Raw genomic sequence first — 20851 nt, forward strand, 5'->3', positions numbered from 1 at the left:
TTATTGGGGAATTACAAGAAGTATTGCGTTGACAAATGTGATAATTGGTGGAGTACTGTGGATATCAATATCCCTGTGAGCCTCCCAGGCCTATGTTGCCCAGGGTTAACTGCACTCAGAGACATACAAATGGTATCCACAAGTTCAGGACTCTGGGGAACTAGGTAACGGGCCTTATTGCCAAAATCCCAAAGTATCCCTTTAAGAACATATATCGTAGATTCATAATATAATTGAATCTCTTCTTGTTTATTTATTTAAGTAGGCGAGTCAGTTAAGAACAAATTCTTATTTACAATGACGGCCTATCCCGGCCAAGCCCTAACCCGGACGACGCTGGGCCAATTGTGCGCCGCCCAATGGGACTCCCAATCACGGCCGGTTGTGGTACAGTTTGGAATCAAACCATGTTTGTAGTGACGCCTCTAGCACTGAGATGCAGTGTCTTAGACCGCTGCACCACTCAGAAGCCTATAGGCCTATCATCTCCATTGATGGAGACCATGAGACATGGTAGGCAACCCTTTGACAAGGCCTACAATTTCATATTGGCCTTTTTCTCGCTCTCTCACTCAGACTGTCTGCCTGTCTGGCATAAATCTAACTAGCCTACTGCATCAGGCTCACATCTACCGATCCAATGACAAGGCAGTATTCCACAACTCAAGAATAGCAAAGCGTTCATGTATGTATTCATAGAGCCTCACAGTGGAGGTGTCATAATACCCATAAAACCTAGCGGTCAAACAGGGAAACGGTTCCAATCATTTATCCACCATTAATTTCCCCCCTAGGGGATTTTAGAAACACTTAAACTAAGGGCTGTGTTTCGTGTAGGCTTACCCTGGCATGAAGTTTTGATAAATATGTAAATCTCGCTCGGAAAAGGTGACCTTAATTAATATGTTTGTCACTATTACTCTCAGATTCTAAATGCTAATTAGCATCACAGTAGACATCATGCAAAACTACAAATCCCTGCAAGCTCCTGCATGTCATTTCTAGCTAACACCTTTACAAACAGGCACTGTGTCAATTTAAAACTTGCACAAGACATTTCACAGAATTGTCCATTAAAATAAATGTTGCCAATTTATTGTTTACTACATTTAGCTAACGTTAGATAGTTAATGAAGAGATTCTTACCTTTGCCTCAATTCGGAAGTTTCATGCAGAACATCATGACATTTGTAGTTCTTTATGATAGCCACATTAGCAGCTAATTAGCATTTCATTTTTGGGTGGTAAATACAGGTGAATATATTGATAAAAGTTACCTTGTCCAAGCGAGATTTGCATGGTCATCAAAACATCACACCAGGGTAAGCCTACAGGAAACACAGCCCTTATTTTAAATTTTTCTAAGTGCGCATTCGTAAGTTCACTCTGGAGTGCCAGAGAGCGTTCAGTGTGATCTGGGCGTTCGTAAATTCAGAGTGTTGTCAGATTGTCCATTCGTAAATTCAGAGTGTTTAGCTGATCCTACTGTTCTGACCTCACAATGGCAGTCAAGCACCCAAGCTAACTGGCTAAAGTTGGCTAGCTTGCTAGCTACTTCCAGACATAAATGGCAGAACATGTCACTCTGACCATTTTCTTGCCCTAGAAGAGCTGGTTAGGCTGTTTTCATGTTATCCAGAGCTTTGGTGACTGTAACTGTGCTGCTGGCTACAATTGAATTATACTTTTTTGTTATTCTGCGCTCTGGCACACTCTGACGAGAGTGCTCCAGAGGGAATTTACGAGCGCACCCTAAAATCCACTATGGGAAAAATTAATGGTGGAAAAACAATTGGAAACATTTCCCTGTTTGACTGCTAGGTTTTATGGGTATTATGACTCATACTGTGGTACTCTATTTCATCCATGTATTCATTATGGCTTTGTGGGACTCTGAGCCCTTTTTTTTTCTCTCAGTTCGTTTACGTCATTCGGTTTTCCTACAAACCCCACAATGCAAAGCTCCTTCTCCTCTCAATCCACTATGAAGATACAGTAGCCGCTCTCTCTCCTGCAATCTGAACAATGACTTCAGAGCAGAGGAAAGGAATTCAATAGCCTAGAATGCGTTATACAGCACGAAATATCTGCATTTAGCTGCTGTTCTCACAAATTACTTTAATGTACCAATCGTAAATATGTGGATACCTACAGAACACGAGAAATACGGCGTCGGTAAGTTTATTGGTTATATGTTTTAGTTTATTGGTTATATGTTTTAAAAATGCGGCGCTCTCGTTTACACCAAAAAAATGTAATTAGTTTCAATCTAATAGGGAATATGCTGCTGTTTAATTTTGTTACACACTATCAACATAACGACGACCACTTGTCTTTTATCTTGTAGTTTACTAACGGTTACTAACGCGTGCTTATTTCATAGGCACCCCCACTTCCACGCATTTCACGAGTCTTTGCTCTTTCCATGCATTTGTAGGCTATAGGCTATGAATACATTATGGTTTTACAGCTATAAAAATGAACGCACCACGCATGACTCGGGGCAATGGAACCTCCGTGATCAGTGCATCTCTTTGCACTCTGTGCCCGCTTAATCGCTTTGTTGGTTGTTGTTACATTGTGTCTGATAAATGAATGGAAGCAAACAAAATACGATACTATGTGCAAAGCATTTATTTAGCACTTTATATGCGTGTATTGTGTTTACTCCTCATTGAAAATAAAATAAAGTGTCGATACGTTTAAAAAAAAAAAACGTTCGGATGGAACATTGTTTGTGTTTTGGTATTCGGAAATTCCACTGAACCTTCAACCTTGTTTATCTAGTCTCTCTCAGTGAAAATAGGGAGTGAAGCTGACCTCCTAGTGTGCATTGTTCTGAGCGGCATGGGTGTCATCACCACAGATAAAACGTTGAAGTGAAGCAAACACAATGCGAGTGAAATATATGCTATGGGATTCAAAAAATAGTGCTATAATATCAAATCGAAGTGGGGGATATTCACTGTGCGCCCACATTCTGTCAAAACATCCTATTGAGATGCGTTCCCTTATTGACCAAAAACAGTGTTGCAAAGCATATTTATTGGTTGAAGGAGTGCATGTTTGGGATGCTTTATTCATCCCCTAACTGCTTTAAATCTCACCATTGCAGAAATATTGCCATATTGTGTTATGTAGGCCTATCAGTCACACCTCTAGGTGCCTGAAGGCCTACCTTGTCTTGACCTGAAATCATGGGAATTACAGTGATTCACTGAACCAGAAACTGGCCTCTGCCCTGTATCTGTTACAGTTGGTTTTTGGTCACTAACTGGCCCTGCTCTTTTTTCCCCGGGTGTGTGCATGTTTTTCTTCCCTCCCTGTCACAACTGAGCTAAGAAGCCTTTGGTACTGTATAATTTAAAGACTCAAGTTAGAAGCCGGCGCTTGCGGTTCGATGCATTGCCTCATTTCACAATTTCAACCTCTTTCTAAGTTCAGTCCATGGAGACAGGTGGGAGGAGGGTTGTATAACATTCAATGTATTCTCAGTGCTTAAATGCCTTCATTGTCTTAAATTGCAAGTGAGGCTTTAAGTGGATTAAGCAGTCTTGATCCTATTTTCAATAAGACTCTTTTAATTAGCTCAGATTTAGAGCCTGTGGTTGGGTAGTAGGGGACTTTCTCCCTATGACGGTGGTGATTCTGGAGAAGAAAGACTGTTTCCTTCTTGTGCAACTCTGGTCATAAGGCCGCTGTTGTCTTTAAGTGGACCAAGAAGCAACAACACAACGTTGAGTAAATGTAGTGATTTGTCCATGTTTTGTAACTCGGGTTAAGCTCATGCACACATTGTTTGAAAATGGACAAAGAGTGCAAAAGCTGCATACAGCAAATGACATTTGGATATATGTTAATGATGTAGAGAGATGTTTTAATGGATGTGAAGACATAGCCCTATGTAGAAGTACTGTAGTTGATCGTTGGTTGTTTGTTTGGATGCTTTGGGCTGCTATGTAGGTTAAGTGGAGAAATCTGCAGAGTTCGGAGAAGACCATGTGTTTTCATCATCAAGACTCGCTCCCTTGTTTATAAATTCCTTCTGCCTATCGGTACACAGGGTGCTCCTTCCATTGAAGAGGTTTTTACTGTGTGTACCTTTTACTGAAACAGATAGTTGAGGTAAACATACATTTAGGCCTTTCAGTATGTTTTCCTGCGTCTTTAAAGTCCTTGTCACCATGGTTTTGGGTCATTGGTTTTGAATGAGCAAAGAAAATCCAAAATAGAATGCAGACATTCATTCGTTTGATTCAAAAGGATCCCGGCGTGCGGAACACATTGCTATTCTACAGCTATATGACGCCCAACCAGCTAATTACCCTCTGTGATCATCATTGATCACGATCACTCACTGAGGCTCAACACAGAATGTTATTTGAGAATATTCATGTTTCAGTGAAACAGCTGTCTTCAAAACCCTGGTTTTAACCGTTTCACCCCCGGGGTCTTTAGTCTCAAGATGTATGGATGTCCATTATGTCTTTGATGTTCCAGTGGCATTGATATAGTAGCCGGCTGTATTTAAATATGATTGATATAGTATGCACTGCAAATGTGATATCCTTGAGGTCCTGTCAGTGAACATTTTAACCCCCTTTAAACCAGGGCTGGCTTCCCAAAATGGGTTGAGGTTCTTGGATCCTTGGTGCGAACCATTTGATCTCTCGCCACAGAGTGAAATTTAGAATTCCAGCTTTTAATTGGGAGGTATTGGGCTTTGATGTTGATTTGCCTTATGCATGGGAGGAGAGCCAAGGAGGAGGAGCGCCCTCTATCTATCTACCATTGATGAAATATGAATGGAGTCCAGCAGAGGAAGACAGTGCAGCATTAAGACTCCTATTAGTACACCATTTAAGTGACTACAGGTTTGTAACCATAAGCAGGGGTGCTGTAAAATTGGATTCCTAATGGACATTGAGGCTACGGTGGCGTTGCATTCTGCCAAGAGGAGAGATTTTCATAGCAAAGAGGGTTGGGATGTATTTCAGTTAAACATGAGGTGGGAATTTGAATAAAAATGTGTACATTGAGAAAGGATGGTAGACGAATGGAATAGTAGAACTGAATGTGGGGAATATTTTCACTGGAATTCCCACCTTTGGAAAAATCCACTGCATCTGGTTCCATTTGAACACTGGAATCCTGGAATTTTCAGTGGATTATCCACCATCAGTTAAACACACAACAGCTAACAATGTAGCTTCACAGCCTTGGAGAGAGAACATTGCCTCTGTTTCGGGAGATTGTATTTGCTGCACATGGTCTTAAATGATGATTAACAGGAAGAGAAGGGGCCTTTCTCTCCTTGTTAAGACTGATATTGCAGCCAATCAAGCATGTCATTGCTCATCATAATTTAATGAGCTGCGTTAGATCGTGTGAGTGTGTGTATTGAATATAATTTTCCAGCGAGCATTCAAACAAAATACTTTATATTTAGCATATAACCACGGCCTGGTGTTTACGTTTGTAATCTCAATGTTTACCCACAGCAGCCTATGGAAACACATAAATAATCCTCAACATATAAACACCCTCAAGCGAATGATAGAATAACAGAATGGAGCAGTTGGGTAGTGAAGAGCTGCCCTTGAATGGCCCTGGCCCTTGTGCAATGCATGTAGTAGAGTGGAGGAGTTCGAGGCCTGCTATGTAGTGGGGGTCTGTGTCAGGCCTGGGGCTGTCCTTCTCCCCTGGCTGCTGTCGCCTGCCCCCCTCTGGGGGGATGTCACTGGGCCGAGGGGTGGGTGGCGGGCCCTGCCTGGCAGCGTGTGTCAGGAGGCCTTATTGTTGGACAGACCCACCCTACCCAACACCCCCTACCCCTGTGGGATTAGCAGGTTGTTTGGCAGGGGGAACGGGGCCTGTGGTCCCATTCCTTCATTATATTACACCCCCCCTGCCTCCTTAATGAACACCGCCCCAGGGCACAGGGAGGCGTGGCCCCACAACGCCACCCCAGCTTGTAATTGCTTCTTCATCCGCTCCCCTCTGCTGTCTTCATCCATTAGGCTTCATCTACTAGCCGCGGCCGGGCCAACACAGGCAATCATTTAGGGATGATGATCGCTGGAGGGAGTTGCCCTAGTCAATATTGGAATTCCCTGGTGAATTAGACAGGCACAGTGGGATCAGAGAGAGAGATAGCGAGAGGGGGGGGGGGGGGAGGGAGAGGGATGGGGAAAGGGAGGGAAAGAGGGAGCTAAACCTCTGACATGTTAGCCTAGCTGGTGTTATAGGTAGACAGGGGCAACTAGCCATGTATATTTTATTCCTCCACTCCAACAAAATATTTTTGTGTTTATTTACAATGACAATCATGCACAACACTTTATCAATTTAACATGGTTGGTGAATACTAGACTGGATTGAAAAAATGCTGCTTTTAGCCTGTTTGTGCTATCCCATTACTGCAGCTCTTTTTACTTTCAGTTGAAAATACAAGAAACGTCACTCTATCCCATTTATTATATAAAAACACACAGAAAAAAACACTGCTACTTTCCGGGTCTTATTTCTTACAAAATCAGCATGTTGACCTTTTCACCCCCTGTGGCGACGCAGCCTAACAACTGGACTGAGAGGGCATCACTATAGCTACATACTGTACATAGTACATGCATGTATGTCCTATTAATGTATTACTTAATGTACATTAAAATGACACTACTGTAAAATAGATATATTTAAAGGACAGTGCTGTGAAATAGATATATTTAAAGGACAGTGCTGTAGAATAGGTATATTTAAAGGACAGTGCTGTGAAATAGATATATTTAAAAGACAGTGCTGTAGAATAGGTATATTTAAAGGACAGTGCTGTGAAATAGATATATTTAAAAGCCAGGGTTTAAAAAAAGGGGTGATATTAGCCTATTCATTGTTCTGCTTCCCCTCTGAGTGATTTCATGTATTCCTTTCAGGCCTATAGGGCCTACTTATTGCACTGGACCCTATATTTAAACCATACTGATATAAATCCTACTTTAGGTACATTGTAAGGAAGTAGCCTTCCTATTCCAGAGGTCTATCGACTGTATGGTCACCGTGGTTTCCCTGATACCAATCTGTGAACCCAGTAAGAGGTTAATGGGGCGTGTTCTATTATGAATTCCCAGGTCACGCTCATCAACACTGCGACAGCGGAGGTGGGGGTGGAGAAATGACAGGCTGTCACCAGCATTGTCAGAAAGGAATGCTATATTCATAGACGACAATCATTGGGATTGATGTGTGAAAGGAACTATTGATGCGTTTTGAGTTTTTAGTGCACATGCTCATTTTTAAAAGGGGCAAAAAAAGAACAGATTCCCTAAGAAATTGATTTCCTGGGGGGATTGAGTTATATAGTGTCCAATGTCTGTGTAATCTCAGTCTTGCTGTATTGATCATGGGCTCTGCTTGTGTCTCAAAATGGCACCTTATTCCCTTTAAAGTGGAATACTGTTGACTAGAGCGCTATGTGCACTATAAAGGGAATATGGTACCATTTGGGTCGCAGCAGCCATTGAGACTCTGTGACCCACACAACACACCAGTCACCGTCTGACAACCTCTTGTCCTCGGTTATTAAAAGGAACAATAAGAGGTATGTTATTCATGCATTATTAATGCTTTATAATTAATTGTTATTGTTGTGGTTGCGTTGTGGTTGAACCAGGCTTTTATGTGCAGTGATGCTTGTGTTAGAGGTGTTAATACATTATGAATGCCTAATAAAATGGGTTGTTGTGGTTGGTCGTACGAAGGTTGAACCAGGCCTTTCTATGCAGTGATGATCCTGGTTGTGTTCGAGGCCATCGAGAAGGCTCTCTCCTCTTGGTAGGCAGAAAACATGTCAGTGTCAGGAGTGGGCAGGGAGTGGGCTGTTTGCAGAGATTGGAGGTTACTCTCCCCCATATCTTCTTATCTCAATCTCTCTCTCTCCCTCTCTCTCTCTCTCTCTCTCTCTCTCCTACTCTCTCTCTCTCTCCTACTCTCTCTCTCTCTTTCATTCTGCCTGTCTCTCTTTTCTCTTTCTCTCTCTGTCTGTTGATCTGTCTGTCGGGTGGTTCTCTCTGTCTCTATCTCTCTTTGTTATTTTCTATCTTTACCCACCGCTCTCCATATCCGTCTTTCCATCTGTCTTTTTTTATCTGCTCTCCTCCCATTTGTCTATTTTGCTCCCCCTCTTTTGTCTCTTTCACTCCTTCTGTTTGTCCATTCTTCCTCCTCCCCAGACACTTCCGTAATGTTGTTGTGGTCTCTCTAGGGCAGAGAAACAGACAGAGCGACTGAGGATGGTAAAGTAGTAAAACCTCACTGGCTCTCTGTGTCGTGTCTACCTCTTCCACTATCTCTATGCATTTACCTACAGTATGTCCCTGTCTCCCCATTCGGCTCCCCAAATTAATATGGATGATCATATCTGGGCATGGAGCATGTTGCTGCTGCTATCACAAGACACACAAAGGCTTCCGTTGAGTACAGAACCCCACCACTGAGCTGGTGCCTGGCCACAATTAATTTAGGTGTTCATCTACATGAAAGAGATAGAGATCACTACCACCACAGTTGGTTGTAATCAAAGCGTATAGAACACTGTCTCTGTCTGTGTCCCAATTAAATGACACCCTATTCCCTATGTAGTGCACTCCTTTTGACCAGAACCCTATGGGTCCCCTAGGATACCATTTGCGACGCACAAACTCTCTCTTTCTGGGTTGTGTTTTGTGTTGGTAAAGTACAATGTATCAGGCCAGATGGCTTTAATGTTTCCCTGGCTCTCCATGTCCTTGGCTCCTGTTTTGTCTGTGTTGTTGAAGGGTGATGTTTGAATGCTGCTCTGGCTCGGAAAAGCAGAAAGTATGATCCATCGTCGTGGTATGATTGTACTCTAGGCTGTTCTGCTTGCCCAGCTCTCATCACTCTTTCATGTGAATGATAATGATGTCTCTCTCTCTAAGCATCACAACTATTATTTTATCCTGCTGATTTAAAACTCTTCCCTCTCCCTGTCGCACGTACAGTATGAATAAATATACTTGGCTGCCAGTGTTTGACTTGATACTACCTGAGCTGCTAGTGAGGTGTTAGATTTCCATTCCAGATCAATTCACACAACACACAATATACTGTGTTAGTTTTCCGTTCACGTCACTTGCATGCACACACACACACCACATGAATCAGCTCGATGCGGCTGGGCAGATGATGGTTTGACCTTGGCTGCTGTAAGCTATCATCTTACCTGTCAGTGTGTGTGTGTGTGTGTGTGTTAGAGGTCGACCGAATATGATTTTTTAATGCCGATACCGATTATTGGAGGACCAGAAAAGCCGATACCGATTAATCGGCCGTTTTTTGTGTGTGTTTTTTAATGTATTTGTGATAATGACAATTACAACAATACTGAATGAACACTTATTTTAACTTAATATAATACATCAATAAAATCCATTTAGCCTCGAGTAAATAATGAAACATGTTCAATTTGGTTTAAATAATGCATAAACAAAGTGTTGGAGAAGAAAGTAAAAGTGCAATATGTGCTATGTAAGAAAGCGTTTCAGTTCCTTGCTCAAAACATGAAAACATATGAAAGCTGGTGGTTCCTTTTAACATGAGTCTTCAATATTCCCAGGTAAGTTTTAGGTTGTAGTTATTATAGAAATTATAGGACTATTTTTTATTTTTTTTATTTTTACCTTTATTGAACCAGGTAGGCTAGTTGAGAACAAGTTCTCATTTGCAACTGCGACCTGGCCAAGATAAAGCGTAGCACATCGACACATACAACAACACAGAGTTACACATGGCATAAACTAAACATACAGTCAATAATACAGTAGAACAAAAGAAAACAAAAAGTCTATATACAGTGAGTGCAAATGAGGTAAGTTAAGGAAATAAATAGGCCATGGTGGCGAAGTAATTACAATATAGCAATTAAACACTGGAATGGTAGATCGGCAGAAGATGAATGTGCAGGTAGAGATACTGGGGTGCAAAGGAGCAAAATATATAAATACCAGTATGGGGATGAGGTAGGTAGATAGATGGGCTGTTTACAGATGGGCTATGTACAGGTGCAGTGATCTGCAAGCTGCTCTGACAGCTGGTGCTTAAAGCTAGTGAGGGAGATGTGAGTCTCCAGCTTCAGAGATTTTTGCAATTCGTTCCAGTCATGGGCTGCAGAGAACTGGAAGGAAAGACAACCGAAGGAGGAATTGGCTTTGGGGGTGACCAGTGAGATAAACCTGCTGGAGCGCGTTTTCCCTCTATACCATTTGTATTTAATTAACCGTTGACTATTGGATGTTCTTATAGTCATTTTAGTATTGCCAGTGTAACAGTATAGCTTCCATCCCTCTCCTCGCTCCTCCCTGGGCTCGAACCAGCAACACAACGACAACAGCTACCACATCGAAGCAGCGTTACCCATGCAGAGCAAGGGAACCAACCACCCCAAGGCTCAGAGCGAGTAGCGTGCGCTAACTAGCCAGCCATTTCACTTCGGTTACACCAGCCTCATCTCGGGAGTTGATAGGCTTGAAGTCATAAACAGCGCAATGCTTGACGCACAACGAAGAGCTGCTGGCAAAACGCACAAGAGTGCTGTTTGAATCAATGTTTACGCGCCTGCTTCTGCCTACCACCGCTCAGTCAGATACTTAGATACTTGTATGCTTGTATGCTCAGTCAGATTATATGCAACACAGGACACACTAGATAATATCTAGTAATATCATCAGCCATGTGTAGTTAACTAGTGATTATGATTGATTGTTTTTTATAAGATAAGTTTAATGCTAGCTAGCAACTTACCTTGGCTTACTGCATTTGCGTAACAGGCAGTCTCCTTGTGGAGTGCAACGAGAGAGAGGCAGGTCGTTATTGTGTTGGACTAGTTAACTGTAAGGTTGCAAGATTGGATCCCCCGAGCCGACAAGGTGAAAATCTGTTGTTCTGCCCCTGAACGAGGCAGTTAACCCACCGTTTCTAGGCCATTATTGAAAATAAGAATGTGTTCTTAACTGACTTGCCAAGTTAATTCTTGATTCTAGCCATCCCGGATCCGGGATCGTGAATACAGCCTCAAGCTCATTACCATAACGCAACGTTAACTATTCATGAAAATCGCAAATGAAATGAAATTAATATGCTAGCTCTCAAGCTTAGCCTTTTGTTAACAACACTGTCATCTCAGATTTTCAAAATATGCTTCTCAACCATAGCAAAACAAGCATTTGTGTAACAGCTAGCGTAGCTAGCCTAGCTAGCGTAGCATTTAGCGTTAGCATCAGCAGGCAACATTTTCACAAAAACCAGAAAAGCATTCAAATAAATCATTTACCTTTGAAGAACTTCGGATGTTAGCTACGAAAAAACCTGTATCCAGGAGTGTAATTATCCCCGCAGCTCATTAGCATAACACAACGTTAACTATTCATGAAAATCGCAAATGAAATGAAATTAATATGCTAGCTCTCAAGCTTAGCTTTTTGTTAACAACACTGTCATCTCAGATTTTCAAAATATGCTTCTCAACCATAGCAAAACAGGCATTTGTGTAACAGCTAGCGTAGCTAGCGTAGCATTTAGCGTTAGCATCAGCAGGCAACATTTTCACAAAAAACAGAAAAGCATTCAAATAAATAATTTACCTTTGAAGAACTTCGGATGTTTTTAATGAGGAGACTCAGTTAGATAGCAAATGCTCCGTTTTTCCTGAAAGATTATTTGTTTAGGAGAAATCGCTCCGTTTGGTGCTTCATGTTTGGCTACCAAAAAACCCAGAAAATTCAGTCATCAAAACGCCTAACTTTTTTCCAAATTAACTCCATAATATCGACTGAAACATGGTAAACGTTGTTTAGAATCAATCCTCAAGGTGTTATTCACATATCTCTTCATGATATATCGTTCGTGGAAGCCTCCTCTCTCCTCTCAATCACTGGATGACTGCGTGCAGCTTGTAGATTACGCACCAATTTAGACAAAGGACACCGGGCGTACCCTTGGTAAATGTAGTCTCTTATGGCTAATCTTCCAATGATATGCCTACAAATACGTCACAATGCTGCAGACACCTTGGAGAAACGACAGAAAGGGCAGGCTAATTCCTGGCGAATTCACAGCCATATAAGTAGACAATGGAAAACAGAGCCTCAAAAATTCTGCTCATTTCCTGTTTGTAGTTTCATCTTGGTTTCGCCTGTAGCATGAGTTCTGTGGCACTCACAGATAATATCTTTGCAGTTTTGGAAACGTCAGAGTGTTTTCTTTCCAAAGCTGTCAATTATATGCATAGTCGAGCATATTTTTGTGACAAAATATTGCGCTTAAAACGGACACGTTTTTTAATCCATAAATTAAAAGAGCGCCCCCTATATCCAAGAAGTTAAATAAAGATTAAATAAAGGTGTAAAAATAAAATATATGTTTTTTTATTTTAAAAATCGGCGCCCAAAAATACAGATTTCCGATTGCTATGAACATTTGAAATCGGCCCTAATTAATCGGCCATTCCGATTAATCGGTCGACCTCTAGTGTGTGTATGTGTGTGTGTGTGTGTGATCTGTTTCCTTGCCCTGCCTGGTTCAGGGTTTGGCTCAACACACACACACAACCACAAAGCACACGCACATCCTCCCTCAGGTCCTTTATATCCTGTCTTGGACATCCACAGACAAGCCAGTTTAACTTCATGTTAGTTTGTCATTCAAAGGGGTTTTATTGTAATTCACTGTTGGTCCATGACTGTTTTTCACCCAGCGAAAAGCTGAGTGGGTATTTAGACCAATTGAAAATCATTTTATCCTGGTGCACTGGTTGAAATGGCTTCGTTCTCCTTAAAGTGAGTAGGCTACACACATGGTACTTAACAATCTACATAGGTTGTTCTGTCACACTCGTTGATGGAAGGATCGGATCAAGGCGCAGCGTACTTAGAGTTCCACATGTTTAATAAATATGCAACTCACCAAAAACAATACAGAAGGAAACGAAACGTGACGTTCTGGGCTGCTCACAGGCAGCTACACAAAAACAATATCCCACAAACAACAGGGGGGAAAAGGCTGGCTAAATATGATCCCCAATCAGAGAAAACGATAGACATCTGCCTCTGATTGGGAACCATACCAGGCCAACAAAGAAATAGAAAACATAGATTGCCCACCCTAGTCACACCTTGACTTAACCAAATAGAGAATGAAAAGGATCTCTAAGGTCAGGGCGTGACATGTTCAATGTTCCCAGTTGGCTTCGAAGAGACCAGAATAGATTAACAGTGTATTCTGCCATATTCCCAGTCACCTTGCCATGGTTAAATGTGATGGTTCGCACTTTCAGTTTCATACGAATGATACCATCTATCCACTGTTTCTGGTTAGGGTAGGTTTTAATATTCACAGTGAGTCCGACATCTATACACTTTATGAAAAACAACGTTTCAGTGTATTAATCCAAATTATTTTCGCAAGATACCCAGAACATATCCCAGTCCATGTGATCAAAACAATCCTTAAGTGTGGATTGCGATTGGTCAGCCCATCGTTGAATAGTCCTTAGCACGGGTACTTCCTGTTTGAGTTTCTGCCTATATGAAGGGAAGAGCAAAATGGAGTCATGGTCAGATTTGCCCCGAAAAGAGGGCGGGGGAGGGCCTTGTAAGCATGACGGTTTGTTAGCTGTGGTCGAGTGTTTTACCCACGCGATTACAGTCAATATGTTGATAGAACTTCGGCAGCCTAGTCCTCAAATTTGCAATGAGTCGTTAAACAATGAGTCGTTAATCATGAAACACACACCTCTGTCCTTCTGCTTCCCGGAAGAGAGATTTATTCCTGTCTGTGCGATGAACTGAGAATCCTTCTGGCTCGATTGATTTCGACAGAATAGACAGAGAGACATGTTTCCGTGAAACAAAGTATGTTACAGGCCCTGATGTCTTTCTGGAAAGAAATCCTTGCCCTGAGCTCGTCAACTTTGTTATCGAAAGACTGAACATCAGCAAGTAATATACTTGGAAGCGATGGGTGGTGTGCTAAGTCAAACCAGCAGGCCGCTCTGAGTGCCTCTCCTCCACCGGCGATGGCCTCTGGAATCCGTTTAATATCCCTGGGGAGAGCGAACAAAGGATCTGCTTCGGGGAAGTCGTATTCCTGGTCGTATTGATGTTAGTTCTGGTAAGCTACCGCCGCTCTGATATCCAATAGTTCTTCCCGGCTGTATGTAATGACACAAAAGTTTCCTGAGCTAATAATGTAAAAAAGAATACATTAAAAAAATGAAATACCGCAAAGTTTCATCGGTGCCAGGTTCCTCCAATCCTCAATGGGTGTTCCATGCCATTTTGGGAATTTCAGATTCTCTCCGACTGCCTAGTTTTTATTTTGGGGATTGTTAGTTCTTAAAGATGATCTTAGAAAAAAAATATTTTCTAAATATTTTCTAAATACTTTGTCTGGTTTTAGTCATTTAGGTTTAAGCTGAAAACGTTTTACCATCCCGAAAAGTATTGATATTGTCACTGGGTGGTAGAGGTTTTGCCTAAAAGAGTCTGTGTTTAATTTATTGAGTTGACTATACCGCCGACTGTTACCCACTCCACTTAGTCTCCTACTTAACCTGTCTTTTGGAGCTTTTTTCTGTCTGAATGTTTATCCAACTAAACAGAAAGCCTTTAAACCATTAAGGCGGAAACCAGAATTCTGTTAGGCTTTTCCTGAATAATAATAACCCGGTTCTCTCTCAAGTTGTTTGTCTGGGGACGCTGTGTCTTCTCTTCCTCCTCCTTCTCATCATTGATTGAATGGGGCCTTTTTTGCATTCTTTCAGCATCAACACCAAAGGTTGGCATTGCAAAGCATTCTGGGATGCCCCTTTGTTTCCTGGCCTTTTTACTGGCTGTGAGGATTCCTTCGATTTATTCATTAGGCAGCTTTTGTATCCTTGTCATTTAACAGTCTTTGTGTTACTCAACCATGACCTATTAATTTCAAAGCAAGAGTGGATTGAAGTTGTTTGCTGAATATTTTCTTTTATGAGTAAGAAGTAACTTATTGAGTAAGAAGTAACTTATTCAGCAGTGGCTGACCCAGACATCCCTGTCTGGCCTCCAGTATTAGTAAATACTGTACTGAGTTGCCTCTGGTCTGGCATTTCACGTTTATACAGTATGTGGAGTGAGGGTGTAGTCTAGATCACATCTCTGTACTGTGCATATCTGATGAAGAATCTAACATGACACTTTCTTTTCACAAGGTAACTACACCAAGAAGAAGCTGCCACAGTCCGGCCTCTTATAATATTGCATATCTCTCAGACAGGTTACAGTCCAGTTCAAACGAACCTCAGACTGGAGTCATTCCTAGGGCTGGTGTCTCTTTACACTTCACTTCCCGACCCGATGGGCCACTGAAACCAACTGCAGTGGGACGGCTGCTAGTGAAGTGGCCCGCTTTGCCCACAAGCCCTTAACCCCACGACCCCTTTCCTCTCTCTCATTCCTTTTCATCTCCACCTGGTCCCTTTATTTGACTCCTTCACTTCCCCTCAGGGGTGAACATTTAGTCCTAAGTGTCTGCGGCGAAGTGCAGTTCAGCAAAAAAGTCTGCGTAATGTATACCCTTTGTGTGGGCGAGTGGGCTGGAAAGGACTGTGGCAGTCCCGCTGTGAGAGCTTTTGTGTGGGACGTTAATGCAAAGTGTTCATGTGATGACAGATGGAGACCTGGGGCTATAGTCAATGCAGCAGGAGAGGGAAGAGATACTGTATGCACAACACTGGAGAACACTTAGCCTCTATACAGCCACCTTTCTGTGTGTCAGTGGATAGGGCATAGGAGGTTTGGAGAGAATGAGAATATGGTTGGTTCCCATGCTTGAACCTACGCCAAAAACAGCATTGGCTTGGATAATCAGCGAGCATTCATACTTTATAGTCTGAATACAATTCTCCATTTGATGGCAGATGCCAAAATGTGTATTTTCATCTAGCAATTTTGTCATCTTGAAAAAGTCAATAAAATGTGACTCACCACCTGGATTTGGTCTTACGTAGCAACATTTGAAATGGTGTTTTTTACATTTGATAAAGTAGAGACTCAGAGCTACAAAATGGTATATCATCCACTGCATTTTTGAGGAACAATGTGGAAGTAATTCTGCTTTGAAAGTTGATAAACTTGTAAACTCACTTTTGAGAAAATGGCCTTTAAATGTTTTGGTATTTTAGTGAAGAGCTCTTCTTTGTCTACACCCATTCAGCATCGTTCTCACCCTCTTAAGCTTTAGCCCCAGCCATCTCAATTTGCTCTCGGAGCGTTCAGAGCGCACACTTGACGTATGGATAACATGAAAACAGCATAACCAGACTGCTGGCATAACCAGACTGTTTTTTTTCAGACGTTTACTGATACCAACCTTATTCAATGGGTGTTGTACACTTTAGCTTAAGATATGTACTGTAGCTAGCTAGCTAGGTAAACAATGAACATAGCTAGGTAAACAACGCGTAAGATCACACACGTCACATAACGTTAGCTAACGAGCCAGCCAGCTAATGTTAGCTAGTTAAACAACAATGAACATAGTGCCAAATCATGTCGTTACTACGCTGCATGAATATACCGGGAGCTAACCAACCAGGTTCGATGTTAGCTAGCTAACATTAGGCTCTAACTAACAAAGCAAACAGCTCTGGGATACGAATGATAATGTCAGCTAGGGAGCCAGCCAGCTAACGTTAGCTAGCTAGTTAACAGTACACTTTAGCTTGAAATGAAACCACTTTCTGTCAAAATTAGAAATGTTTTATATCTGAAAATGTAGCTAGCTATCTTACCTGTATACATCATCATGCATGATGTCAGGGACTCCATGCCACGGTTGCCCTTAGTGTGAAGATGTAATCCAGAGACAGGTGTTTTCTCCATCTCTTTAGATATCATACTTTAATTCCACTGATTTCAAAATTTGATCCTCCAGAAAGTGGAGAGCAAACCTTATGCAGCTCCATTACACGATACTTTAAAAAAAGTAGCGTTCAACAGGATTTCCAACACAGACTGACCAGCTCAAATAGACAGAAGCCTTCTGTATGCCAGACCAATCCAAACTCCTCTCTAGGCATGTCCAGCCCACTCATTATCTCAGCCAATCATGGTTTTATTTATTTTTTATTATTTAACTAGGCAAGTCAGTTCTAGGCAACAAATTCTTATTTACAATGATGGCCTACCCCGGCCAAACCCTAACCCGGACGATGCTGGGTCCATTGTGCGCCACGCAATGGGACTCCCAATCACGGCCAGTTGTGATACAGCCTGGAATCGAACCAGGGTCTGTACTGACACCTCTAGCACTGAGATGCAGTGTCTTAGACCGCTGTGCCACTCGGGAGCCCCCAGGGCAAAAGTGAGTACCTTTAGAACTCTACAGATATTTTCTCTCCCACGCACTGGGAGAGAACATGTTATTACCTGGTATTTACATGGTAACAGTGTCATTATTTTTTGTCCCTATTCAATTCTATGGACCCTCTCCAGAAGATACAGTAATAAACTGTATGAATCTTTCTGGTTAATACTGAAGTCAAAGGCCAGGATAATAACTTGATGATTGGATTGATATGAATCAGAATCCAGGCCATTATTTTATTTCTTCATCAATTTACCTAAGGAATGTCCCCACTCCACTCCAGACATCCTCATCAGCACCTGCGGGGGTGTTTAAATCTGGAGTCGCGCCATGATCCTCTTTGATGTTGGCCCTAATGCAGTGCAAAGGCTACTCCATCCCTCCACTCACACCACCAGTGCCACCAAGAAATAGGCCTATCCTATCAACAGGACAGCAGCAGAGAAGTGCAGAGGCTTCCCCTGAACGGATCCCCCATCCCAAGCCCAGTCAGTGTAGCACAGCTCTGACAATAGGCCACACAGCAGCCTGTCACCCTGCCAGGCCGGATACTACCTGCAAGACTGAGAGGATTACAGAGGGGGGGGGGGGGGGGGGGGTCTGAGCCATCTGTAGCCCAGTGTTGGGTTTCATCCCCAGCTGGATCTGTGGATGAGAGGCTTGTGACGTATTTGAGTGTGTTGGAATACAGAGAGACAGAAAGTAAGTTAACCACTTCTGTCAGTTGATCATCAAGGCCTTGTCCTATGTGGATACATTTAGCAGCTTTTTTATTTATTTATTTATTTAACCTTTATTTAACCAGGTAGGCTAGTTGAGAACAAGTTATCATTTACAACTACAACCTGGCCACGATAAAGCATAGCAGTGTGAACAGACAACAACACAGAGTTACACATGGAGTAAACAATAAACAAGTCAATAACACAGTAGAAAAAAAGAAAAAAAGAGTCTATATACATTGTGTGCAAAAGGCATGAGGAGGTAGGCGAATAATTACAATTTTGCAGAATAACACTGGAGTGATAAATGATCATATGGTCATGTGCAGGTAGAGATACTGGTGTGCAAAAGAGCAGAAAAGTAAATAAATAAAAACAGTATGGGGATGAGGTAGGTAAATTGGGTGGGCTATTTACCGATGGACTATGTACAGCTGCAGCGATCAGTTAGCTGCTCAGATAGCAGATGTTTAAAGTTGGTGAGGGAGATAAAAGTCTCCAACTTCAGCGATTTTTGCAATTCATTTCAGTCACAGGCAGCAGAGAACTGGAAGGGAAGGTGGCCAAATGAGGTGTTGGCTTTAGGGAGGATCAGTGAGATACACCTGCTGGAGCGCGTGCTACGGGTGGGTGTTGCCATCGTGACCAGTGAACTGAGATAAGGTGTAGCTTTACCTAGCATGGAATTGTAGATTAGTCCCGTATCATCCATATTATGGGATCGACTGCCGAATTAGCCAGGCACTGCGTTCGCATGAGGGTTGTGCCTGTTTGGCTTTGAGGAACAATGAGGAGCTCATTAAAGGTTTTATACCAACCCATCCATGGCCCCCAGGGAGCTGTAAAGATGGAACGACTCACATACACAAATTAGGAAACATTTCTTTTTTGGTATACGCTCTCATGCACCTCGTACTGGGGGACTGTGAAGGGAGTAAAACAAAGATGAAATTAATCACACCAACCAACCTCCCCTTTTCCTCCCATTCCATTTCCCCCAACACCTCCACATCCTCAGCCTTCTACAAAGCTTTTAACTAGTTTTGTTTAATTACAGGCAGTTTGAGGGTGTAAATGGCTGCCGCTGACCCAAATTCAGGTTGGAAACTGGGGCACAGATCTTTTTTTTTTTTCAACCTCACTTTTACTTTCCTCTATTGATTTTGCCTGGCTGTGTGGACCCCGGTCAGCATGAATAAATTAGCAGAGCTTAACCACTTTGACTCACGACAGGAGCAGCAATAGCTGCCGCATCTAAATCGTCCAACTGAGGAAGTGGGTCTACTCAGGCATAACTGTTTTCTTTCCTTCCAATTTTAATCTGCAAGTAAAGTACAAGAATTGAAAACTCGTTCATTTCTGTTTGACTGGACGAACTATAAACTTGAGAGTCTTTATGGAACTAAATGAGAAGCCCAGTATTAGTATAAAGCGTGATATGCCCGTGGCTGGACTGTAATTGGCAAGATTAAGATAATAGCAGCAGATGTGGGAAGTAGCTGTTTCACCGCAACTCAAAGCAGAGCCTTGAGAGATGAACTCATATGACAGCTGAGTAGCAGTTAATCATGACTATGTTGTGAGGTAGCTGGAGAATGCACACTCTCTTGGCTGTGCTGTGTTCTCCTGTCCTCTCCCCTCCCACCCACTCTGTGGCTACTGGCTATGCCTCCTGTCTCTTTGGCTGGCTTTGACAAATTGAGTTCCATTCCTGAAGGAACTCTCATACTGAGCCAATGGCGGTCTTCGCGGTTCCGTCGTGGCTCTCTCGCACAGTTCCCCCGACCCCTGGAATAATCCGGCATGATCCACCAACGGCATGCGCCGGCAGCAGCGGGCGGCAAAATAACTCAGACAGCTGAAGCTCTTAGCCTCAGAGGAATGCTTAACCACGTGCACAAGCTCCCGATACCGAGGGCTATACTGTTGGGAATCAAGCTTAACCGTACTGTCGTTTACTTAAGCCCTTTCACTGTTTCTCTCTGATACTTCGTTGAATATTATTTTGTTCAACCATAGTCCACTGTGACCTGAGAGCCTGTACTTGGTGTGTCCATGATGACCATGTGTCTCGAATCCCATTCCCATAACTGATCTACTTTAGGCCAAGGCTCATGTCCACACCACACCTCAGAGTGTGTTCCGGTGTCAGTGGGCTGTCAATGGGCCGGATGGAAGCCAGGGTGGCGGTTATTGGTTAGTCTAAATCCAAGCAAATGGCATAGCTGACTCTGGCATGCCTAAGGTTTAAAGGGCCTCTCCACAACCTTAGCTATTGAGGAGGAACACATTTTCCACTTGAGGGAAAAATGGAACACCACAGCAGCATGGATGGACTCGTTTAGTCGCTTGGTAACATCTTCTGGCAGGCAGGGAAGTGGAGGGGGGAGGGAATGTTAGTGTGACAAGAAAATTACATGAATTCATACGAGGGGTTTTGGTTTGGATGACACAACTCATTTTCACTTTTGTTTTTCACCGACACCATATTGTATTGGCTCTGCAGTGGACTAGCTCTGAAGACACCACAGACACAGACATATTCTTAATGTAAGACAACAACAGCATTCTCTCAGTCCATTAAACATGGTTGTCCTTCACTTCTCCTCCCACTGCTCTGTTGTAAATGGATGATTATCTATTCCAGCGCTTGTGGCTCTGGGGTGTGTCCTAAATAGTGCCCCATTCCCTTGTATAGCGCCCTACTAAAAGTA

The 20851-nt window shown here is 42.5% G+C and overlaps 1 protein-coding gene across 6 annotated transcripts in view; it reads left to right on the plus strand.

The window, feature by feature from the left end:
• Positions 1-1991: 1991 nt before the first annotated feature.
• LOC109896763 (dedicator of cytokinesis protein 4) overlaps positions 1992-20851 on the plus strand; it is a 141568-nt gene continuing 122708 nt past the window's right edge. For all 6 annotated transcript variants that reach the window (XM_031831906.1, XM_031831911.1, XM_031831910.1 and 3 more), the window contains exon 1: positions 1992-2175. In XM_031831906.1, coding sequence (XP_031687766.1) covers positions 2139-2175 — 37 coding nt within the window. In that variant the 5' untranslated portion in view covers positions 1992-2138. The remainder of the gene's footprint in view (positions 2176-20851) is intronic.

The sequence above is a fragment of the Oncorhynchus kisutch genome, linkage group LG9, assembly GCF_002021735.2.
Source record: "Oncorhynchus kisutch isolate 150728-3 linkage group LG9, Okis_V2, whole genome shotgun sequence".
In the NCBI taxonomy this organism is placed as follows: domain Eukaryota; kingdom Metazoa; phylum Chordata; class Actinopteri; order Salmoniformes; family Salmonidae; genus Oncorhynchus; species Oncorhynchus kisutch.